We start from the raw sequence: 23,894 nt of genomic DNA, 5'->3' as shown, positions 1-23,894 counted from the left end.
TAATGAGCATTTTTCGTATTTCCGATGGTATTATTAATTCTATTCACTCCATGTTAGCTCAATTTTGGTGGGTTTCTACGGGTGATGAGAGGAAAATTCATTGACATAGTTAGGATTCTTCATGCATGCCTAAGAGGTTGGGTGGTATGGGCTTTCGTGACCTAAAAGTTTTTAACATGGCTTTGTTAGCTAAGCAGGTTTGGAGACTTCATTGTGGTGTTAATCCTTCTCTTGGGGGGATCCTCAAAGCCTGGTATTTTAAACATTCTTCGGTTATCGAGGCTCAACGAGGTCACGTCCTAGTTTTACATGGAGGAGTATTTAGGGTTTTAAGTCTTTACTTGTTGATGGTTTGGCGTGGAGGATTGGTAATGGGCTTTCCATTAATGTGTGGGAGGATAAATGGCTTCCTTTGAATGGCTCTTTTGATTATCCCTCTAGATCGATGACTATTGTGGAGTATAGTTCTATTGCTGATCTTATTGATTTTCAGTCAGGGTGTTGGCGTTGGGAGGTTTTGGATAGCCTCTTTCCAGTTGTTGAGAGGAATGATATTTTTCAAATACCTTTGTCTCGTGATTTCCCGGGTGATTGTATTTTTTGGTGGCCTTCTAAGCATGGAAATTACTTGGTTAAGTCTGGTTATTGGTTGGGTAAGCTTGGTCCCAATTCTATTCATGGCTCTTTTCAGGGTGCCCAGTCTAGCAAGGTTTGGAACAATGTTTGGAATATCGAGGGTGCTCCTAAACTCAAACACTTTTTATGGCGTGTATGTAAGAATTCTTTGGCTGTTAGTCAGGTTCGGTTCAATCGCTACTTGGCTCTTTCCTTGGGGTGTGCTTTGTGCTCTGCGGTGTCTAAATGTGTTATTCATGCGCTTTGTTCGTGTGTTGCCCTTTTAAAATTTGAGAGTCTTTCCCTTTGATCCAATTTGTGAAGGATGCCCCCCAAGGATTCTTTTGCCTCTCTTGTTTCTTGGCTTCATGATCATGTCTCCAAAGAGGATCTTGTTACAATTTCTTCCTTATTTTGGGCGTCGTGGTTTATTTGTAATAAATGAGTTTTTGAGAATAAAGTCTTGGATCCTGTTCATATAGCCGCTAGTTTTTTAAGACGGTCTGTGATTGTCAAGCCTATTCGGCTAAGATTTCGATGTGTAGAGGTCCTTCGGTGGTGAGCAGCTCGGTTTGGTGTCGGCCAATGTTTGGGTGGTATAAGGTCAATTTCGATGCTTATGTTCCTAATTATCCTATCCATGGTTTGGGAGTGGTGATTCATAATCATTCGGGATCTCTTGTTGCTGCTGGTGTGCGTAGAGTCAAGGCGTCTAGAGTGTTGATGTTAGTGAGGCTGCGACAACTTCTTTTGGTTTGGAGCTGGCCTCTAGACTTGGCTACTCTCGAGTTCATTTGGAAGGTGATTCTATGTCTATCATCTCTGCTATCTTGCCCAAGCATTATGAATGGTACCCTTTGTACCTTTTTGTTGATGAAGTTGTCTCTCTTAACTCTCTCTTTTCGGACTTTTAGTGCAGTCATGTTGGTCGTGGTGGAAACTCCGTAGCTCATCGTGTGGCCAGATGGGATGTTGAGTGTGGTTCTGAGAAAAATTTGTTTTCCACCGTTCTCTCATGTGTTGCTTTCTTTGGTTTCGGTTGAGTAGGCTTTGTTCTAGGTGTATTTCAAAAAAAAAAAAAAAACTATTAATGGTAAAAAATTTCACCCAAGGGGAGCGGGGGAGAATTTGTGAAAATTATTCAACTTTTTGTTTTTTCCCGAAAAAATAAAAAAAATCTGAATATTTTGTTGAAGCTGAATAACAGAGAAAAAAAAAAGAATAAAAGAGAAAAAATAAAGACAGAGTGGCCGTTCAAACGGCCACCCCACACTCTTCTTCTTCTCGTTGGCCGGCCTACGTGCTCCGATCACTCTTCCTTCCTTCCTGCCCCATTCCATCAATTTTTAAAAAATAAACTTAAATTCCTTTATTACATATTTTAATTAAATAAATTATTTATTCTTCCTCGAAATTTCCTTCCTGAATCAGTCAATCATGAACAAAACTTCTCAATCCCATCATGATTCCAATTTTCTTGCTAATGTTTATCTGATTGATTGATTCCTTAATTTACCCATATACCCATTTCCATATCTTCCTCCCTTGAAAAACTTTCCTTGTTTGATTTGATTTTGATTTTGATTTAATTTTCTGGGGTTCCCATAAAATGCAAAACAACATATTGTCAACGATGCGTAGTTTGAAGCTTATTGAGGGGTGTAAAAGTACCCAAGTTTACGCCATTAATCCATCTTCAAACACCAACAACGCTGGTGGTTCTGGAGATAAGCTTTTTCAACAGCTTCAAGACCAGTTCCGAGTCAACTCGGTCCGATCTAAGACTCGTACATCATCAAATTTGGATTCTAAGATCTTACAAGCAAATCTTGTACAGGAATCTCTTCTACCATTTGGGCTTCCTTCCACAGATCTAGTAGAACCCCAGGTAGAACCTTACCTTAAATTTGTTGATTTTGTTGAAACCCTAGCTGATGTTTATAGAAGAATTGAAGGTTCCCCACAATTTGAAAAATCTCTATTTTATCTTGAACAATGTGCTATTTTCAGGGGTCTTTCTGACCCCAAATTGTTTCGTCGTAGTCTTCGATCAGCTAGGCAACATGCTGTTGATGTGCATACTAAGATTGTTTTGGCTGCTTGGTTGAGGTTTGAGAGGAGAGAGGATGAGTTAAATGGGTCTTCTCCTTTGGATTGTTGTGGTAGGAATATTGAATGTCCTAGAGCTAGTTTGGTTCCTGGGTATGATCTTGAATCGGCTTTCGATGACTGTGTTTGTCGTAGGCGAGATAGTGTTGAGGTTTCTAAGGCTAATGAATGTGATTTGGAAGATTTTACTAGGATTGAGGATGGGGAGTGTTCGACTTCTGAGGATGATTTCGATATGTCTTTCGTTGTTGGAGAAGATGAGGTTAGGTGCATTCGTGACCATATGGCTTCGCTTTCTAGGCCATTTAAAACATTGTTGTATGGAAGCTTTGTAGAATCAAAGAGGGAGAAGATAAACTTTACACAGAATGGGATATCTATTCAGGTTATAAGAGCCCTTGAGTTTTATAGTAGGAGGAAGAAAGTGAATTCCTTGGATCCCCAACTTGTATTAGAGTTACTTTCTTTGGCAAACAAGTTTTGTTGTGATGAACTAAAATCTGATTGTGATGCTTATTTATCATCTTTGGTTACTGATAAAGAGAGAGCTTTGATGTTGATGGAATATGGTCTTGAGGAGACGGCATCCCTTTTGGTTGCTGCTTGTCTTCAGGTGTTTTTGAGAGACCTTCCAGGTTCATTGCACGACCAGAAGGTGATGAAATTCTTCTGCAGCTCGGAGGCTAGTAAAAGGCTAGCCTTGACGGGGCATTCTACCTTCCAGTTGTACTATTTTCTTAGCCAAACCGCCATTGAAGAGGACATGAAGTCTAATACAACAGTAATGCTATTAGAGCGTCTGGTGGACTCTGCAGCCGAAAGGTGGCAGAAACAACTGGCATTTCATCAACTCGGTTGTGTAATGTATGAGAGGAAAGAATATAAAGATGCCCAATATTGGTTTGAGGCATCTGTTGAGGCTGGTCATGTTTATTCAGTAGTAGGTGTTGCGAGGACAAAGTATAAGCGCGGACACAAGTATACTGCATACAAGTTGATGAACTCATTAATTTCTGATTGTAATCCCACTGGGTGGATGTATCAGGAACGGTCCCTATATTGTATTGGTAAGGAGAGACTGGCTGATCTTGAGAAGGCGACTGAATTGGATCCAACTTTATCTTTTCCTTACAAGTATAGAGCGATTGCGTTGTTGGAAGAAAGTAAATTAGGAGCAGCCATCTCTGAGATAAACAAAGTCATCGGATTCAAGGTGTCTCCTGACTGCCTTGAGTTGCGGGCTTGGTTTTCCATTGCTTTTGAAGATTATGAAGGGGCTCTTAAAGATATTCGTGCGCTTTTGACACTGGACCCGGATTACATGATGTTCCATGGAAAAATGCCGGGAGAGCAGCTGGTGGAGCTTCTTCGCCCTCATGTCCAGCAATGGAGTCAGGCTGATTGCTGGATGCAATTGTATGATCGATGGTCGTCGGTTGACGATATTGGATCTTTAGCTGTTGTGCATCATATGCTGGCCAATGACCCTGGGAAGAGTCTCCTCAGATTTCGCCAATCTCTCCTCCTCTTGCGGTGAGAACATAACTGAAAACTATGTGCACAATTCTCATTCTTTAATTCCTCTAATATGAAGTTATGCTGACTAAATTTTGATCATTCTTATTTTTCTGTTATCTCTAAGGAAATGATACTTATTGTCATTGTGCTAAGCATAGATAGATCCTTACGCTGTTTGCACCTCGTGGTCTACTTGGCATGAATTACTGTCTATTTTGCACTATGCAAGGATATATAATTATGATGATTACTTCATGTACAGCTTAGTGAGTCAAATTATTGACGGACTGTGGGCTAATACTACTGATTTCTCTAGAATCTGCTCCCTGTTTTGTTATGGCCAATTCCTTTTAGATTTAATTACATATTAGAAGTTCTTTTGGGTTAGGCATATGAATTAATCTTAACTTTAATCTGTTGATGTTCATATATGGTGGGAAACAGGGACTCCCATGGATTATGTTTTTGCCATTCTCAGGACTAGATATAGAGTAAGATTCTGATTATGATTCAAGCTTTAATGGGAGTATACAATCGACATATGTTCATCTAAATTGTACTAATCCTATGTCTGAAGTTGGTCTCATCTCTCAAGTTATTGGGATTTCATACAAATGTTTATGAAGTCAAAAGTACAAACAAAATAAAAAAATAACGTCGAGTTGGAAACTGACTTGAACACTATATAGAAGCTATCTCTTTACTCATTTAAGATATTGACCACTTGAGATTTGATCAGTTTTTACGAATAGGCCGTTGGACCAGATTATTTGAACTGAAATTTATCCATAATGACATTCTAGTCCAATTATTAGAAGTCATAAGTAACGAAAGTTATATATGGGAATTTTGGAAGGTGTTCACTTAATTCTTTTTCAGCATCTTCCAAAGTGTATCCTCTTGCCCTCTATATCGTTTTTAGCTCTTTACCTAACAATGGTTTTTCCCATATCCTGATTAAATGTACAGGTTGAATTGCCAGAAGGCTGCTATGCGGAGTCTACGGTTGGCTCGAAACTGTTCCAATTCTGACCATGAAAAGCTTGTTTACGAAGGTTGGATCTTATACGATACAGGCCATCGTGAGGAAGCATTAGCAAAGGCCGAAGAATCCATTACCATCCAGAGATCATTTGAAGCATTTTTCCTGAAAGCATATGCTTTAGCAGATTCAAATCTTGACGAGGAGTCTTCATCTTATGTTATTCATCTTCTGGAGGAAGCTCTTAGATGCCCTTCAGATGGTTTACGTAAAGGACAAGTATGTATTTTTTTCACCCCTTATTGCTGGTGAGATATAATCTATTACCCATATTGTTATTCACGCTACTTCTCCGTCCACAGGCATTAAATAATTTAGGTAGTGTCTATGTTGATTGTGAAAAGCTGGATCTAGCTGCTGACTGCTACATGAATGCTCTTAACATTAAACACACCAGAGCTCATCAAGGTCTAGCACGGGTGTATCATCTCAAAAATCAGCGAAAAGCTGCATTTGATGAGATGACAAAGTTGATAGAAAAAGCCAGGAACAACGCATCAGCTTATGAAAAACGTTCAGAGTATTGTGACCGTGAAACGGCAAAGAGAGATCTTACGATGGCAACACAACTTGATCCCCTGAGGACATACCCATATAGATACAGGGCAGCTGGTATGTTTACTGATAATCTTATTATTTCTCACCCATGGTGTTTTTGATGTAGAAGATTTACGGCCCGTTTGGTATGTGGTATTAAAACGGTGGTAATGGAATGAAAACTAGCGCATTTTTGGTTGAAAAATCTCTTGGCTACCTTGATGGCCATGTTTGTCCAAGTCCATAAGTGGTTAAAATCAAATGATGCCCTTAAAAAGCGATTTCTGAAAGCTTGTTCAACATTGATTTACTACATTTTTGGATTTTGCGGCATTTTAGTTGGATAGATTGATCGTACTCATCCCATCATTATTTGGAATTTGGATGCCAAAAAGATTTTCTAATTCTTTTAACTGTTCAAATACGTGCAGTGCTAATGGACGACCACAAAGAGGAGGAGGCAATATCAGAACTATCAAAAGCCATTTTCTTCAAACCGGATTTGCAGCTTCTCCATCTTCGAGCCGCATTTCACGACTCCATGGGCAACAATGCTGCCACACTTCGAGATTGTGAAGCAGCTCTTTGTCTCGATCCTACCCACGTGGATACACTCAAGCTTTATGAAGAGGCTCGAGAACGAGTTAATGATCCACAACTGGGAAGATACGAATCTGCGAGTCAAACCGACTCGGTGGACTTGGATGACAATCTCAACAGTGCTGCACAAGGTTTTCAGTAAAAACCGAGCATTTCCCGTCGGCATTTGAAGATAACGTTTGCAGATTGGTTGTTGTTGTATTTGTTTACGGATGTTCATGAGATCGAACATCAAACTCAGGGAAACGAGATGAAAGAGAAGAGGCAAGTCAACTTGTAAATACGATATCGACTTGGTTGCAGTGAGAAAGGATTGCTGTGACATTACCTGCTCGTGCAGCCGTGTTTTATGCTGCAGCTGAAGAGCTTGGTTTTGTGTAGATGATCAGCTGTACACAGGGTTTCTGTCTTCTTGTTGTAACATTATGTTATGTATTTGTTTTGCATCGGTGGATTGGCGATTTCCGCCCCCCCAAAAACTACCCAAACAGGCCTTCCCTTATATCAGTGTTGCTTACACGCACATCCTCGAAATCAAAGCAAGCTCTGTTCAACCCCAATCGTTCTATATTTGAACTCGGTTTTATTTGTTAAACAACTTCGCCTTAATTGTTATTTAAACAATTAAAAGTTATGTCTTGGTTCATATGGAAATAGCAGTTCTCTTCTGCCTGTCTATGTAGTTTTGAAAAATCCAAACATCTCAGATTGGAATCCCCTTGAAGTAAAGTATCGGGTTTCATAATATGCATATATAGTCGAATGATAAAATTTCTTTTTGCCAAGGAGAAGAAATCTGTGAGATCTAGGTTATATGAGTTATACACTATCATTAATGATCATGTACCATGTAATTTTTCATAAGCATCAATGTAAGTTGGTCATTCAACACAACCTAATACTCCTAATAGAAATGAAAAATAAAAAACTTAGCAAAACAAGGTGGAAAAAGAAAACCCCAAAAACAATGATGTATTAGTCCTTTTGAGTAGGTCATATTATAACCAAAGGTATGGTATTTCAGATCAGGTTAATTCAAATTTGTGTGTTTAATAGAAATACTGATAATTCAATTTGGAATCTTATATTATATTATAAAAAAGATCAGTAGATGTTTTGGTTAATGAGGACAATTTTGGATTTTATATTTACAGATCATACTCAATTTCGATTTATCAGGTCAATTTTAGATAGCTCTGTAGAGTGGCCAACAGGCAAGTTTAAATGATTAGCAGCTAAGAGAGTTAGTTCTAAACCACACTTTATATGTAAACCTACTTTCTAAAGCTTCGTTATTATAAAGCCACTTGTAACTTGCCAAAAGCCACAATACAAATACTTGGTTGGATCACACGAGAAACCAGAGTTTCAGCTTCTTTACATTAAATTCACAACCAACTTACACACTTTTCTGTTAAAAATCATACTAATAACTAACTGAATACTCAAATGCAACACATAATATCCTACAAGCTTACCTTAGTTTCCCTGCTTACACACCAAAAATGAAGGACATTGATACGAAACGCCCTAAAAGGCTAGATCTCGATGCACCCCTCATGTCAGCAAGACGCGCCAATCTTACTTGTGCGACTAGCACTGCCCTGTTACGTGCAAATTCACTACGTGCCTCGCGTGAACGAGTGCCCTTTTCGTGGGAGCAAAGTCCCGGTAAGCCTAAAGATTTGATGGTAAGAAGTCGAGGTGATTATGGTGTTGAACAAGGCGTGTTTTTGCCTCTTCCTAAGCCACCTCTTATTCGTTGGCAAGAACGAGGCCACCCTACACTGAACTATGTTCGAGATTATGGTTCTGATGATCGTATTAATCAAATTAATCACCATGAAAATGATGATGATACTAGTTTTTCGGATGCTATAGACTTGTTTTCTTTAGCAGAGTCGTTGAATTTCAGTGAACGATTCAATTTAGAAGGCGACATTGCTAGAAGTAACGAAGGATCGTTCTCGCCTAATTTCATGATTCAGAGATTTCTTCCTGCAGCAACTGCATTGGCTGCTTCTTCATTGTCTGCTTTAGCTGCCAACAAAGAACTACTAAGAAGTGATCATACTAAGCTTAGTCATGATGGTTGTAGTAAAATTCTATCTAAGGGTTGTGGTTTTCAATACTTTTTTCCTTGGCGTGCAAAACATAAGCTTTGTGGGGTTAAGAGTCCTGTTAGAAGGGTTCGTTCCAGCGTGACTAGGTTTTAATGAGCTGGTTATCACAAATATATCGCTCACTCTAGATACTGCAACGAGCGATAAACAACGAGCAACGAGCAACGAGCAACGAGCAGATGACTTTGAATAGGTTGTTATAGATTTTGCAATGTTAAAAAGTAGTTAATATCATTTGAAGCTAGTTTTATGTACACTATTGTATTATATAAGCTATTCTAGTTTTGTTTTACATTATTCTTGTACATATACTCTAGTTTTTAGGCCTATGCAATACATAGAATTTATTGAATTATGGGGTTTAATAATTATAATAAAATCATTTTAAACGTAAATTTTGATTGACTTGAATTGAAAAGTGATATTCAATGATTAGTGTAATGATTTAATTTGAACAAGGTACATACGATAATAATTTGGCCTACCATTGAATATGTTAAATTAGGTTGGACTTATTGTGAATGCCAGCATATTAACGGGGGACACAAGTGCACACACTTCATAAGCCAAGGAGATATATTACCATCCCAAAACCATATGGCTATGGGAAGAAGGTCTCTAATAGCTTATAAAGCGTGCATACCATTTTCAATTTATCGATGTGGGATAACTCATCCCAACACCCCCCCTCACATGCGAACCCCCGTCAAGTTCGCATGTGGGAGTAATAAATTAGGGTAGGAATGCCATTCTTTTCGAACCTACCATTTTTTAAATTGTTGATCGAACTATCGGCTCTGATACCATGAAGATTAAGGGAAGCTGAGATCTCTGGGGTTTAATGAATACTTATTGTATTAATTTTCATTGTAATTACAATCCTAATATATACAAACTCTTATGAAATAATTAGGGAAATACAAGATTTGGACAATCAGAAAAATTCCCTAAATATATTAGGCTAATTCAAGTAATCAAATATTTACTGAATAATATTCCAAATCAAATAATATATTTCCACACTCCCCCTCAAGTTAGGTTATGGGATTCCCAATACCTAACTTGGTTAAAGTAGTTTTGAAGACTTCAGCGGAAATGGTTTTTGTGAGAATGTCAGCTAACTGATCCTCTGATCTCACATGTGGAATGCTGATGATTTCCTTCTCCAATTTTTCTTTTATGAAGTGTCTGTCGACCTCCACATGCTTTGTTCGATCATGTTGCACCGGATTTTCTGAGATATCAATAGCTGCTTTATTATCACAGAATAATTTGCAAGCTCCTGTTGGTGGAAAGTCGAGTTCCTATAAGAGTTTCCTTAGCCATAGGATCTCTGTTATTCCTTTTACTACCCCTCTAAACTCTGCTTCTGCACTTGATAATGCGACTACTTTCTGTTTCTTACTCCTCCAAGTAACCAAGTTACCCCCTACAAGGGTGAAGTATCCAGACGTTGACTTCCTGTTGTCTCGATCACCTGCCCAATCAGCATCCGTGTAAGCTACAAGGTCAAGAAGATGGTTTTTACCGAAGAAGACTCCTCTATCACTTGTGCCTTTCAAGTATCTCAAGATTCTTATCACTACTTCCATATGTGGAGTTTGTGGTAAGTGCATGAATCGACTCACAACCCCAACTGCATATGATATGTCTGGTCTAGTGTGAGATAGATAGATCAATTTGCCCACCAGTTTCTGATACTTCTCCTTGTCAGTTGGTTCTCCTTCAGGTGTCGTCTGCAATCTATGATTAGCAACAATTGGTGTTTCTGCTGGTTTACAGTCAAGCATGCCTACTTCTGCTAACAGATCTAAGACATATTTCTTTTGATTGATGAAGATTCCCTTCTTGGATCGCAAAACTTCTATACCAAGGAAGTACTTTAAGTTCCCCAAATCTTTCATCTCGAACTCCATGAATAGTTTCCTTTTGAGCTCTTTTATCTCCCTTTCATTGTTCCCGGTTATTACCATATCATCTACATAAATGATAAGACATGTGATCTGACCACCGCCCTTCTTTAGGAATAGAGTATGGTCAGAATGGCTTTGTTCATACCCAAATTTCTTCATTGCTGAGGTGAACTTACCAAACCAAGCTCTTGGAGACTGTTTCAAGCCATACAACGCCTTTTTAAGTCTACATCCTTCTCCTAGAGCGAACTCATCTGAAAAACCTGGCGGAGCATGCATATACACTTCTTCTTCGATTTCGCCATGTAGGAAGGTGTTCTTTACATCGAACTGGTAGAGAGGCCAATCTTAATTTGTAGCTATGGAAAATATGACCCTGATGGTATCTATTTTGGCAACCGGAGAGAAGGTTTCGGAGTAATCAATCCCGTAAGTTTGTGTATATCCCTTTGCCACAAGACGAGCTTTGTATCTCTCAATGGTTCCATCTGCATGATACTTTATTGTAAAAACCCATTTGCAGCCTACTGGTTTTTTTCCTTTGGGTAGCATACACTTTTCCCATGTGCTGTTTTTCTTTAAAGCCGAGATCTCATCTATCATTGCCTCTTTCCACCTTGGATTTCGGAGAGCTTCTTCAGTACTCTTAGGCAGGGAACTTGAGTATAGGCTACTTTGGAATGCCACAGCTGTTTGTGCCAAGTTACTCGTCTCTCGGTAAATAGGATACCGAGATCTCTGTGATTCGAACTCTGGATCATACCTTCTTGGAGGGACACCTCTTTTGCTCCTTGGAGGTAATTGATATCTGCAGGATGAATCAACAATACCAGATATATCATCATTAGTTTGAGGTTCAGGTGGTTCAGTTAATACCTCTTGAGGCTCACATGCAACTTCTTGATCATGAGATGCTTCAGACAAGGTAGTAAGGGTCTGAGGAGAAAGTAAAACTATGTTTTCTGTAGCAATGTCTGTGGGATTACCTACTTGCTCTTTGGGGTTCAAATCATCAGTTATAGAGTATATAAGCCAGCTCAAGTCATCACATGTAGTCTCCCCCTGAGGACGAAGCTGGGAGTAAAAATAGGAATGCTCAAAGAAGTCACAATCCATTGTGGTATACATCTTATTCTGATTTGGATCAAAGCAGCGGTATCCCTTTTTATTAGTACCATAGCCCACAAATATACATTTAACAGCCCGGGGTTCAAGTTTGGTTCGAGCAGGTTTGGGTAAATGGACATATGCAACACATCCAAAGACCCGAGGTGGTAAGGAGTGTAAAGAGGGAATAATGGTGTGATTACGAAGGACTTTCAGGGGAGTTTTGAAATTAAGAATTTTGGAGGGTAGTCGGTTGGTGAGATAGGCAGCGGAGGCAATGGCTTCAGGCCAAAAATAAGGTGGGACATGGGCTTCAAACATAAGGGCTCGACTTATTCAAGGAGAGTACAATTTTTCCTTTCAACTATGCCATTTTGTTGGGGTGTGTGGGGACAAGAAGTTTGGTGAAGGAGACCATGGGTGGTGAAGAAATTTTCCATATGTTGGTTCATGTATTCCCCTCCATTATCAAAACGAAGTATTTTAGGCTTAGCTTGAAACTGTGTGATAATCATATTATAGCATTTGACAAAGACATCGAAAACCTCAGATTTGTGTTTCAAGAAATATATCCAGCACATTCTAGTACAATCATCAATAAATGAAACAAAATATGAATAGCTGTGTTTTCTAAATTCAGGCGCAGGTTCCCAAACATCAGAATGTATTAAAACAAATGGTTCACTGCTATGATTAAAACTAGGAGAATAAGAATGTTTGTGACTTCTCGCAAGGACACATGCTTCACAGTCCAAAACTACAGTACTTTTAGCTAATGACGGAAAAAGACGTTTCAGATACCCCAATGACGGATGACCTAGACGTCGATGCCAGGTCCATAACTGATGATTAGGGAACCCATGAGCAAGCAAAGTGTGACCCTTTTGAATCGCCTCGTCCACATAGTACAAGCCATCTCGTTCAGTACCACGACCAATAATCCTCCCCGTCTGAGCATCCTGCACAACACAACCAGAAGAAGACATAAGCACAGTGCAATTTAATTCCCGAGTAAGTTGGCTAATTGATAATAACTTATGAGATAGGCTAGGGATTAAAAGGAAATTTTTAATTTTCAGAGACGGAGAAATAGTAACGAGCCCAGATTGATCAACACTCACATACTCCCCATTGGCTGTTTGGATATGGGTGTGGGTTTGTGGTTTAGTGAATAAAAGATCCCATGGGTCAAAAGTCATTGTATCGGTGGCCCCTAGGGATGCAGGCGGGGCGGGGATGGGTCCCTGTTTGATGGGTCATGGGGCGGGTACGGGTATAAAATTCATACCCACCGCGGGGATGGGGATGGGGATGGGTTTTAGGTGATACCCGCCCCGCCTCACGAAATGTACAAAATTTGAGAATTGGAATACCCTAAATTATTTTTCAAATTTCTAAAAAACCTTGAATTATTTTCAAATTTTTAAAAAAACTTTAAAAACCCCGGTTTATATTTCTTTTAAAAAAAAAGTTTCAAAACCCTAAATACTTTGGGCCTTTGAAACCATCAATAGGAATGTCCAATGCTGGCCGTCAACTCAACCCATCATTTGCTTCTTCTGAATCTTCAGTCTTCACTTCACTGCTGTACTCCCATCTTCTTCTTCTTCTTGAAACACTCCCATCTTCTTCAATCTTGCTGTCGTCATCTTGAAAAACTCCAGAGCACTCCCGTCATTGGGTAAGTTTCTTTTAGTTTTTGATTGTCATCGACTCATTGTCTCTGTCTTTTCTCCATTTTTTGATTTTCTTGTTTATTTTATCAAGCCAACTTCATTGAGATGGATTATTTAGATCTTTTCAGTTTTTATGTTTGATGTGATCTAATGTTTGATGGATTATTAAGATGGATTATCAAGCCAACTTCTAAATGTTTTAAACATTTTCTTGGTGAGATTGAGATATTTCTTAAGTGTGAAGGTAGACGGAGGGAGGTGATGTGGTGGTGGTGGGAACTGGGAAGGTTGGAAGGAAGGGTGCATTCTGATTGTCTATGCCTTTTCTTTCTTTTTTTAATTTTTTAATTGTCTTTTTCAGTTTTTTTTTTTCTTAAATTAAAAGTTAAAAAGCAATAATTCAAAGAATCGGTTACATGTCATTTAGATTTTAGAGCTTTAAAAGAAAACTTAGATTAATGTTCAAATTATTTAAAAGTAATTGTTTCTACAAAGATGGGTATTAAGCGGGGATTTGAAGGGTGGTGGGGCGGGTAAAATGGGTATTAGACGGGGATGGATACCCAGATGGGGATGGTATTAGGTACAAACCAATCGGGGCGGGGACGGGGAAAAAAATTATACCCGCCGCGGGGATGGGGATGGGGATGGGGATTGATTTACCAGATGGGGATTGGGATGGTAACGCCAATACCCGCCTCGCCCCGCCCCGTTAACATCCCTAGTGGCCCCACAATCAAATATCCAATGTGAGGAAGTACTTGGTTTACATAGGAGGCCTAGTTTATGTGGGTAACATGGAGTGTTGGGCCTTATGGATTTATAAATGGGCTTGGGAGTATAAATGGGCTTAGGTGTGTTTTGGGAATTAGGGTTTCCCGGTTGTTTAAATAAGCTGGAGGGAGAGTGAGTTGTGGACTTTGGGAGTTTTTGGGTTCTTCCTAAATCCTTCCCCTTTTCTCTCTCTTCTGGTCCGTCTCCTTCTTTCTCTTCTGGCTGTTCACCTGTATCACCATTTTTGTCATCCCTGGCCTTCATTCTGTGGGTTGGTTCATCGGAGATGTGGGGAGCACTGGTAGCCATGTTAGCCTTGCCGCCAGTTCTGCTGGTGATTTTAAAACATCCCTCCTTTGTGTGTCGGCTTCCTCCACAGTGACTACACCTGAGGTGAGTCTTGTCCTCCATTTCACGCCGGAATGATGAATTTGACCGGTGATGTTTGACGGCCAACCCACTTCCAATTTCTGAGGGATTTTTTCCCAATGATGAAGCGTGGATCATGATACCACGCCGTGAAACTTCTCGCCTGATTGTAGCATATGCCATGTTGACGGTTGGGAGAGGATCAAGGTTCAGTAAGTCCCTTTTTTCTGTATCAAACGTCTCATTTAATCCGGCCAGAAATTGAAAAAGACGTTGTTTTTGGATGAAAGTGTTAAAAATTGTGATATCTTCAGCATGTATCATCGGGTTTGGTTGTCGTCGGTCTATTTCCTTCCAAATTGTAGTCAATTTTTCATAAAAGACCTCTAATGGATCTTGGTTCTGTTTCATGTTATTTGCTTGTGAACTCAGATCAAGGCTCTGGAGTTCGTCCCTTCCACTGCTCAGCAAGACTTCGATCCCCTTCCATAAGTCTTTTGCAATTGTATAATCTAGAAACTGATTTATGAGTTCAGTGTCTATATTTGAGATTATCCATGATAGGACTATTGAGTCCGTTTGCTTCCATGTTTTGTAATTTGGATCAAAGATGCTAGGAGGGTCGTCAATGATGTGGCTGAGATGACCCCTGCATTCTAAGGCTATTTGCATCATTTTACACCAAGTTGTGTAATTTTGATAGTTTAATTTTTTGGCCAATTTTAAGTCTGGGAAAATAGTTTCAAGGTTTGTGTTTGGTTTTTGCATCTGTTGGAACAATCTGAACACGGAACAATCTGAACATGTGTTCCATTTGTTCCATGGTTATGATTTGGTTTGGGTTAGTTTCTGCCATTGTTACAGGTAAGGTTTAAGGTAGATGATGATAACCACTGGTGTTGCCGGTCCCGGAAAACACTTTTGGCTCTGATACCATGTTAAATTAGGCTGGACTTATTGTGAATGCCAGCATATTAACGGGGGACACAAGTGCACATACTTCATAAGTCAAGGAGATATTTACCATCCCAAAACCATATGACTATGGGAAGAAGGTCTCTAATAGCTTATAAAGCGTGCATACCATTTTCAATTTATCGATGTGGGATAACTCATCCCAACAGAATATTGTTGATAATAATTTTTGTTATGAAATTCCATTTGACCCTACATTAAAAATGAATTAAGAATTATGTAAAAATCAACATGGATATAAAATTAAATTTTTAATGGACTTAAAATATCTGACCCGAAATTAACACGATAACATAAACACCTTAGTCTCGGTATTACTATAGAATGTGATAAAAAAATCATATATTCTTCTTTATGGTCTAAGATATTATGTTATACAATGCATAATAAATATTATGCTAAGTTTTAACATCATTAGTATTTATTTTGTTATCCTACACTATAAATATTGAATAATAAACATCACTACAATTCAGGAAGCTTGACAATTTACAAAGGCAACAATAACTTTCACCTTATTAAGGAGTTGGACTAATTATCTAAATTAATTATTTTGTATGAGTTAGAGCCCTTTTTTTCTTTTTTAAAAACTTTTTTACTAGCATTTATTTGTAAATAGAGCATGTTACAAACTCCGTTCATGAAAAAAATATTATAAATGGAACTCAATTTTTTAAAAGAAATACTCCCTCCTATTCAGCTTATGTGTCTCATTTCCTTTTATGGTCAAGTTACTTTAATTGTCCAATTTCTATTTTTGGTATGGGTTTTTGACTTTTATGTCCTTAGTAGCTTTATCCTATTTTTAATTATACCCTTCATTACCCATACTAATTTTCCTCCCTTACATTAAAAACCCATAATACCACTCTCTTTTCTACCCTTAGGGTCCCACTTTTAACTCTTCTTAAAATCCGTAAAAAGTCAAATGAGACTCTTAAGGTGAATAGGAGGGAGTAATACTCATTTTCTTTTTGATTTTGCAATATATGATTTTTTGTATGTTTTCAACTTTTAGTAATAGTTAGTGAAAAATAAGACAAAAAATAACTTTAATTTAGATGATGAAATTAATGGAGAGAAAATAAGTTTATGTCCATAAACAAAATTGTAAAATAAGCACTAGGACAATCATAAATGAACAAATCTAACACCATTAAGAGGGACCAAAGGTGTACTTTTATAAAATTCTACAATGGCCAACTAGAGAAATTGTCAACATTTTAGCTGTTTTTTTGTCTTCAAGGAATCACCTCTCAATATTTTTGCTTACTTTTTTATGAGTTAATTACCATTAAAATTCTTAATAATATTTGAAATAAAATAAAGAACTTCCACAATTAATAGCTAACGGAAAAAATAATTTCTTCCACAAAGTTTTGTTAAATAAAATTTGTAGTCATTATTTTGAGATTTTGGATTCATTTGGGAAATATTATGGTACTTTTTTATTTTAAGGGACAAAAGCTAAACCATTCTACAAATTTTAGTCTTTTAAATACGATTATCTTAAAAATAAGAATTAATAAATGTAATAATATTATTTTCAAAAATAAAATAACATAAATACATATCAAAATAAAAAATATGAGAATTAAATATGAGTATCAAGTTAATGTTGATTTGTTCTGAAAATCTATTTCCTACTTTCCTTTTTGTTTAGAAGCATTCATTTAAATTATTAGGTCGATTTTAAATTGGGTATTATAAATCAATTTTAAATCAAATCTTATATCTATATTATTTTTTTATACATATACATATTTGTAAATGTATTTTAAAGCCGAATCATTAATCTAATTCAAATAAATATTCGGTATTCGGTAAATAACATGTCGTTAGGTCCTTTAAACACCTCTACCCTTGTCGTCTCTTACCTTGTGCCATTCAGGTAATGGCACGTAACCTAACAAAGACCACCGACCTACCTCGCTTCAAAATCTGATTAACAAATACTATCACAAATAAATTTTCATCTCCAGCTCCAGTAATCAGTTTCTATCTTCTGTAATCTCAGAATTTGTAATTTTTTCATAGATAGAAGAAATAGATGCATAATCCAATGGAGGACAGTAACAAAGATATGGAGCCGGAGACAAGGTCTGGAGGGATGTTAGTTCAGAGGAGAGAGAAAAATTATGGTGATGAAAATGGTGGTCCTATGTTCAAAATCAAGGTCTCTTATGGTTCTTCTCTGTACAATTTCACTGTCCCTTGCATCTTCACTTTTGGTATTCTTCATTATTCTTTTCTCGTGTATACCGTTTCACTTCCTTCACTTAATTGAAGTTTTGTCTTTTTTTTCTTCTTAATTTGTGCTGTACTGGAATATGAACATATTCTTTTTGATTTATTCATTTGGGTTACTGTTAGCCCTTTACCAATCCTTGTGTATGATGTAGTTTTTCATATGAATTGTGGGATTTTGGTTTATGTTTAGGGTTCTTTTGCTGAGATTTTTTGTTTTGAGTGCTAAATTTATGAAATTTGTTTGCTAAGCCCACAAGTGTGCTTTGTTAAGGTCTGGTAGGTAGTGTTGTTTCCTGGTATTTTATGGGCCCTTGTCAAAATGAAAGAAATGACCCCTTTTTATAGAGGATTGATTTTGATCTTTAATGGGTGTTTGGCGAAAGTAGAGTTATAATTTTACAAAGCGCTTATATTACAACACGGATGAATTGAGGTATTGAGCTCCTTTCTAACTCTGGGCCTAGGCAAAAATGTCTACCTTACTTAGGGTCAAAAACGGCGTTGTTGGTAGGAAGTAGTTTTCAGAAAAAAGGTCTTGTAAGAACTAGGAAGTAGCACGAGGAAGGACAAAAAACAAGTGGACAATGGAGATATGCAAATGAAATGAAAAGAATGAATGGGTTTGGGAATAAGATTAGAAATGGAAAGTGGTAATTTTTTCAAATTTAGGAGTGTAACAAAATGAGCGAGACGATCCTAACACGAAAGTGTAGCAAATTGATGAGGATACTCTAGGACTATCATGTTAGTCACCAAATATTCAATTATCAACTTTGGGATTTTGAACGATGGAATCTTTGCTCCCTCAAAATGTGAATGTGACTTACCTTGCAAACCATTGATTGTTTTTCTGCAAGAATATTCAGCTTTATGAAAGAACCCTTTGATAAATACTCCATATTCACTGAACCTATCTTGATTGGTCAGGATTATGGATTTCAAGATGCTTTATATTAGCTTGTATTGTCTCGGCTGCATCACTATGTTGTAAAGGATTTCAAGATTTGACTGTGATGTTTGGTCGTAAAATATGGTTTTATGAATTATCTCAGCTTCATCACTATGTTTTAAGAATTTCAAGCTTTGACTGTGATGCTTGGTCGTTAATTTAATCAATGTTTGCAAGAGTCATTTAATTGAAAGTACACTTCTGTTATTTATTAGGAGTGTGTAGTATTAAACTCGACCTCACCTGAATCAATTTCTGACTAGAATAAGGTGTGGTTGTAACCTTCCTTGCCTTTTCTCTCATATTCCGAAACAAATTGATACTAGTTCATGTTATCTTTCCTCTTTAGATAAGGCTCTTATCAACGGTTAATTGGAAAAAAACTTTGTTTTACAATGATAAATTTGCGTACCCTCCATTCTTTAAAATCCAAATCCCGAGTCAGGAATCTATGTGTGAGCCACTTAATGGAGTTGAGGTTATATAATGTTTTGTTAGGGCTATTATTATCTTTCGATTGATGTCTTAAAGCACTGGCTTTGTACGCAATATAAGGAATCAGGTAGTGCTCGAGGTTGCAGGGGAGGAAGAATAAAATCTGATTATTGTTGGTTCATGCTGTTTTTGGATGAAGGTGAATTGAAGAAGCTTCTTGCAAAAGAAACAGGATTAGAGCCGGAGGACCAAAGACTCTTCTTCCGTGGGAGGGAGAAGGATGATGGTGAGACTCTGCTTATGGCAGGTTTAAAGGACCTCTCGAAGTTGTTGCTTATGGAGCGTCCAGCTAGCAAAGAAAGAAAAATGGAAGAGGTAAGAAAGAAAGAAGAAATTTCAAAGGCATGTGCCGCAGTTGTTGAGGTTCGGGCAGAAGTTGATAAGCTTTCCAAAAGGGTAACGTTTCATTGAACCAATTTTTTTCCTGTATACTTTCCTTTGCTAGTGGAAAGCTGGTTGATTTTGTTATTATATCAATTCTTATTCTATAAGCAGGCTTCCTCCTTGCAAGCATCTGTTTATAGTGGGACAAAGGTTGATGAAAAGGAGTTTATCATTTTGACTGAGATGTTTATGGTTCAATTGTTGAAATTGGATAGCATTGAGGCTGAAGGAGAAGCAAAAATCCAGAGGAAGAATGAGGTGAATTGGTTTTGGTTATCTACATTGAAAACTATTTTCTTATGTACATTACTCTTACTGCTTGTGTCTCAATGTTATGATGAAGACATACTCATTCTTATGTTTTGTCTCTAGATTCATTTTGTGCATCGATGATACTTTTTGTTGTTAAGGAAATATATCTGTGCTCTAAACTGATATTATAGTTGTTGGATACCATCCATCTTGAGCTTGTCCCTTCAACTCTCTTTTGACTACACAAACATACGCACACATACACGCGCGCACGCACACAGACATATGCACGCATACACAAACATGTGCTTTGATGTGTAACCTTGCGTTAACAAAGTGTTTCAGGTTTAATTCTGTGGATAAAGCCATAAGTTGAAAGTAGTGACTTAATCTACCGAAAGAGCTTATGCTTGTTTGATGCGTTTGGAGGACAATATTTAGTTGATGCAATTGATTTCATCTTTTGGTATCAAGGCTTGGGCAAGGCTATTGTTTGAGTGGAAAAACCATGTTGCAGAATGCAGCAAATACTTTTAGAGAGCTGTTAGAATCACAAGGTTACCATGTAGAATGCAACAAAGTACATGTTTACCGTGTAGGGAAACAAACTTTGGTGACCATGTAAAATTGTTAAAAACATAAGGTTACCCTGTAGAATCTATCAAACTAATATAATCTAATCACATGACACTTGTACAAAGATTTCTAATTTAATTTTTTGCGTCTTTATGAATCAATGACTTTGAAATTGTCATTATATCACATAGTAAATCTTTTAAACCTGTGTTCATTTTCATAGTTCTATTTCTTTATACTTACAGTTCAAAGAAGTAGGTGAAAATTGTTGCCTTCTCGAAACATCTTTAATTATGATATCTTTCAAATTTTTTTTTGTATTCTCTGGACTTGAGGTTGCAATAACGTCTTCTCAACCTTTTCGCCAAAGGTCTTTACGCATTAGGCACTATATGTGTAAAATTTCTCTTTTGATATTTTTGTTAGCATAACATCTTTCAAAGAATGTAGCATCTGTTTAGTTAATGTGATGTTGTTTCCACCAAGTGTTACATATTTTATTCTTGAGCTTGATCCTTGAAATTTCCATTGTGTTCATTTAAGATAGCTACAAAGTTCAAAACTTCTTTTGTGTTTATCTCACACTTGTTAAATTATTTTGTTATCTTGTACCGTAGAACTTGTGTTCTACGTAATTGTGAAACTATGATTATAATTCTGTTTATATCTTTTGTTTAACTTTATTCTAATGCCTCTTATGGTTTTACTTGACTGGGATTATGGGCTGTACTTGTGACTTATTAGGGGTACTTAGAAGACAACTTGCAACGTTGCAAGTTGCCTAATTCTTGCAGTGATAGGTTTTATATAGGAGTGCCACTCAATAAAAAGTTTCATGAGTTTATTGAATCGCTCCTTATCTTCTTGAGCTTCACTTTTAGTCACTCGTGATGGATGTAGTGCTTCATTCTTGTTAAATGATTGGCAAAGTTAAGGGATGCAAGCATCTTGCTGTCTAATTTCTTCATACACAACTTGCTGTGACTTTTCGAGAGACGCAGTAGATATATGGGTTAAATAACCCAATTAATAATAAATTAAAGGAAAAATAAGAATGTGAACTTTTTGTTTTGAGGTTGTTTCTTTGAGAGACGGTCTCTCACAAAAGTAGTTGTTCTTCATATGTGTTTCTTGTTGTCTTTGTGTTTGAAAGGGACTTGGTATTCTTATCAAAATTGACGTTTTTGAAGATGGTCCAACCGGCATCAATTTTCAATACACATGAAGTGTCCTCTTTCCTGTGTTGTTCAATTAGGATATCAGAGGTTATGACATTGTAAAGTGCCTTAGACATCTGTTTGAATATGTTCCATTGGTATAACGCTAAATGGATGATTTAGAAAATCAAGAAAACATTTTTTAACATTAATAGGAATAATATTTTTTTTTATATAAGCTCAATACATTGCTGTATCTAGGATTAAATTTTTTAACACTTCATCAACATGTAGCTCTCTTATGGGTTTCAAAATAGGTCAATTTTCTTGGCTTAGCCGATAGCCTCTTGGTGTTAATCATGAAATCAATTTGAGATAACTATGTTACTCAGAATCTTCATTTTGCTTCACGTACCTCCGATCCTTGATGCTCGGACATTGGTATTGCACTTAGAAACTTCATTTTAGGCGTAAAATTGAATATTTTGATGTATGCAACACTTAAACACGTACTAATATCCGATATCAGTACCCGAGTCCGTGTAACATAGGTGATACATAGTACTTCATGTGTTTCTTTTTAGTTGCAACATTTCTCATTGCACATATCTACTAATGTTAACCTTACCTCCCACTTGCTCTACGATTCTGCTCACTCCTCCCACTTCCCCACTAAATGTTATTTTATCTTAATATTAAGGCCAATCCTTGGGTGGCAACGTAAAGCAAGAAAGAAGCGACATTCAGCACATTAACTCTATGGATTGTGGTACTACTTGTTTGAGTCATAATGTGTTGTGCTTGTGTGTGTATGTGTGTGTAGAAGTGAAAAAATTTTACTTAAATGTGGCTAAATCTTTAAAAGTTTCGTCACTCTGTTTCACCATTATGTGTTTTGCTCACGTGCATATTTTACTTTTTATACGTTGACAGAAACTTGTTCTTGCTTGGGCAGGTTCGTCGTGTGCAAGGCTACGTGGATGCACTGGATTCCCTGAAGGCAAAAAATTCCAATCCATTTGACGATTGTGGTAATACTGTCTCAGTGGCCACCAATTGGGAGACTTTTGATTCTGGAGTCGGCAGCTTAACTCCGCCTTCTGCTTCATCGTCTACAAAAGTTACTCAAGACTGGGTGGAATTCGAATAGCTTAATTCTACGCCTCATTATGGCTTGTACAAATCCGTAAGTGAGTCTTGTTATTATGAATATGATTATTTTACCTGTGGTGGTTACCTTATTTACTTTGAGAGTTTTATTTTTGAGTGAAATTATTACAAAGAATTTGTTCGAGGATAATGATCAGTGTATACGACCACCTACAATATTAAATATTATTTACTTCGATTATAATTTCCTGCTCTCTTTCCCTCTATATATGCTTCATTTGGAGAACGCCCCCTGTCGCCCCATTAAGATGGGAGAGTGATGACCTTGAATTCGAGGCAGGTGATTCTGGAATTTTATGGCTGCTTATATGCACCTTTGTTCGTTTATTTTTCTCGTTCATCGAAGTTAGTAGAGGTGTTCATTCGGTTGATCGGGTCGGTTTCGGACGGGTGTTATTCGGTTCGGTTGCATTTCGGATCGGTTATTTTTCGGCTGTTTGTTACAACGGGTCACACTCGGGTCGAGTCGGTTAGAGATCGGTTATTCAAGCTATCGGGTTAGCATCAGTTCGGTGTCGGTTGAAGTTCGTGTCGAGTGTGTTGTCATCGATTACTAATTGGTTCGGTTTTTTCGGGTACAGATCGGGTTCGAGCTTTATTTTTCGAGTAGTTATCGATTACGGATAACTATTGATCGGGTCAATATCGAAATAAGTTAATAGTCAGGTTTTTAATTGATGTATGCTCATTTACTTACAAAAAATAATTACCTATTGTTTTATCAGATATAGTAGATAGGGGTGTCAAACAGGTCGGGTTGCTCATTTTTAGGTTCGGATCATATATAAATGGGTCAATAAACCCTTAACCTGAACCTGACCCATTTAATTAATAGGTCAAAAAATGAAACCCCGACTTGATCTGTAGCAGATCAAATCAACCTGCTAATGACCCATTTAACCTACTTTTTTTTTAGGTCATTAAATTCATATATTTCAGGTCATTTGACTCGTTTAACCTTAATTAAAGACTTCCTCCAAAAATAAACGTATGCCACATAATGCAGCGAGCACACGGTATTCTTTAGTAAAAGGCGAAAGAATAGTTCGCTTTGTGCTCACGGCGTGGCTGCGTAAGTTGGTATGAGATCTGTAGAAGTGATTTAAAGGATTTTTCTTTTATTAGTATTTTTCATAGCCGACGTGGGACAACTTCCTTTGTTATTAAAAGTCATCTTCAGCTGACAAATCCCTTAGCCGATGTGGGACAACTTCCTTTCTTATTGAAAGTCATCTTCAGCTGACAAATCCCTCAATACATGGTAATTGGTATTATCTTAGTTTTACGAAGTATTTGGCAAATG

The 23,894-nt window shown here is 37.3% G+C and overlaps 4 protein-coding genes and 1 non-coding gene across 5 annotated transcripts; 3 read left to right on the top strand and 2 right to left on the bottom strand.

The window, feature by feature from the left end:
- The first annotated feature begins 1,759 nt into the window (after window positions 1-1,759).
- On the top strand, window positions 1,760-7,097 carry LOC130804079 (ethylene-overproduction protein 1). The gene is made up of 4 exons (XM_057668403.1): window positions 1,760-4,257; window positions 5,212-5,503; window positions 5,587-5,896; window positions 6,253-7,097. Exons 1-4 carry the CDS (start codon window positions 2,225-2,227, stop codon window positions 6,561-6,563), a joined length of 2,946 nt encoding a protein of 981 aa, XP_057524386.1. The 5' UTR covers window positions 1,760-2,224; the 3' UTR covers window positions 6,564-7,097.
- A 788-nt stretch (window positions 7,098-7,885) lies between these two features.
- LOC130804176 (uncharacterized) lies at window positions 7,886-8,933 on the top strand. Its single transcript, XM_057668529.1, has one exon. The coding sequence runs from the start codon at window positions 7,927-7,929 to the stop codon at window positions 8,635-8,637; it is 711 nt and encodes a 236-aa protein (XP_057524512.1). The 5' UTR covers window positions 7,886-7,926; the 3' UTR covers window positions 8,638-8,933.
- A 2,963-nt stretch (window positions 8,934-11,896) lies between these two features.
- On the bottom strand, window positions 11,897-15,058 carry LOC130803674 (uncharacterized). The gene is made up of 2 exons (XM_057667877.1): window positions 13,904-15,058; window positions 11,897-12,523 (listed from the first exon to the last, which is right to left on the bottom strand). The coding sequence occupies exons 1-2, from the start codon at window positions 15,056-15,058 to the stop codon at window positions 11,897-11,899; spliced, it is 1,782 nt and encodes a 593-aa protein (XP_057523860.1).
- Window positions 15,059-17,179: 2,121 nt separating this feature from the next.
- Window positions 17,180-22,775, top strand: LOC130804233 (BAG family molecular chaperone regulator 4). The gene is made up of 4 exons (XM_057668608.1): window positions 17,180-17,589; window positions 19,192-19,448; window positions 19,548-19,694; window positions 22,377-22,775. Exons 1-4 carry the CDS (start codon window positions 17,409-17,411, stop codon window positions 22,569-22,571), a joined length of 780 nt encoding a protein of 259 aa, XP_057524591.1. The 5' UTR covers window positions 17,180-17,408; the 3' UTR covers window positions 22,572-22,775.
- A 770-nt stretch (window positions 22,776-23,545) lies between these two features.
- Window positions 23,546-23,661, bottom strand: LOC130804898 (U5 spliceosomal RNA). Its single transcript, XR_009040079.1, has one exon. It is a non-coding gene; the product is annotated as a U5 spliceosomal RNA (small nuclear RNA).
- Window positions 23,662-23,894: the final 233 nt, after the last annotated feature.

Source organism: Amaranthus tricolor, chromosome 17, assembly GCF_026212465.1.
Source record: "Amaranthus tricolor cultivar Red isolate AtriRed21 chromosome 17, ASM2621246v1, whole genome shotgun sequence".
In the NCBI taxonomy this organism is placed as follows: domain Eukaryota; kingdom Viridiplantae; phylum Streptophyta; class Magnoliopsida; order Caryophyllales; family Amaranthaceae; genus Amaranthus; species Amaranthus tricolor.
Note: the sequence above shows the minus strand (reverse complement) of the source record. Positions and strands in the feature narration are given on the sequence as shown.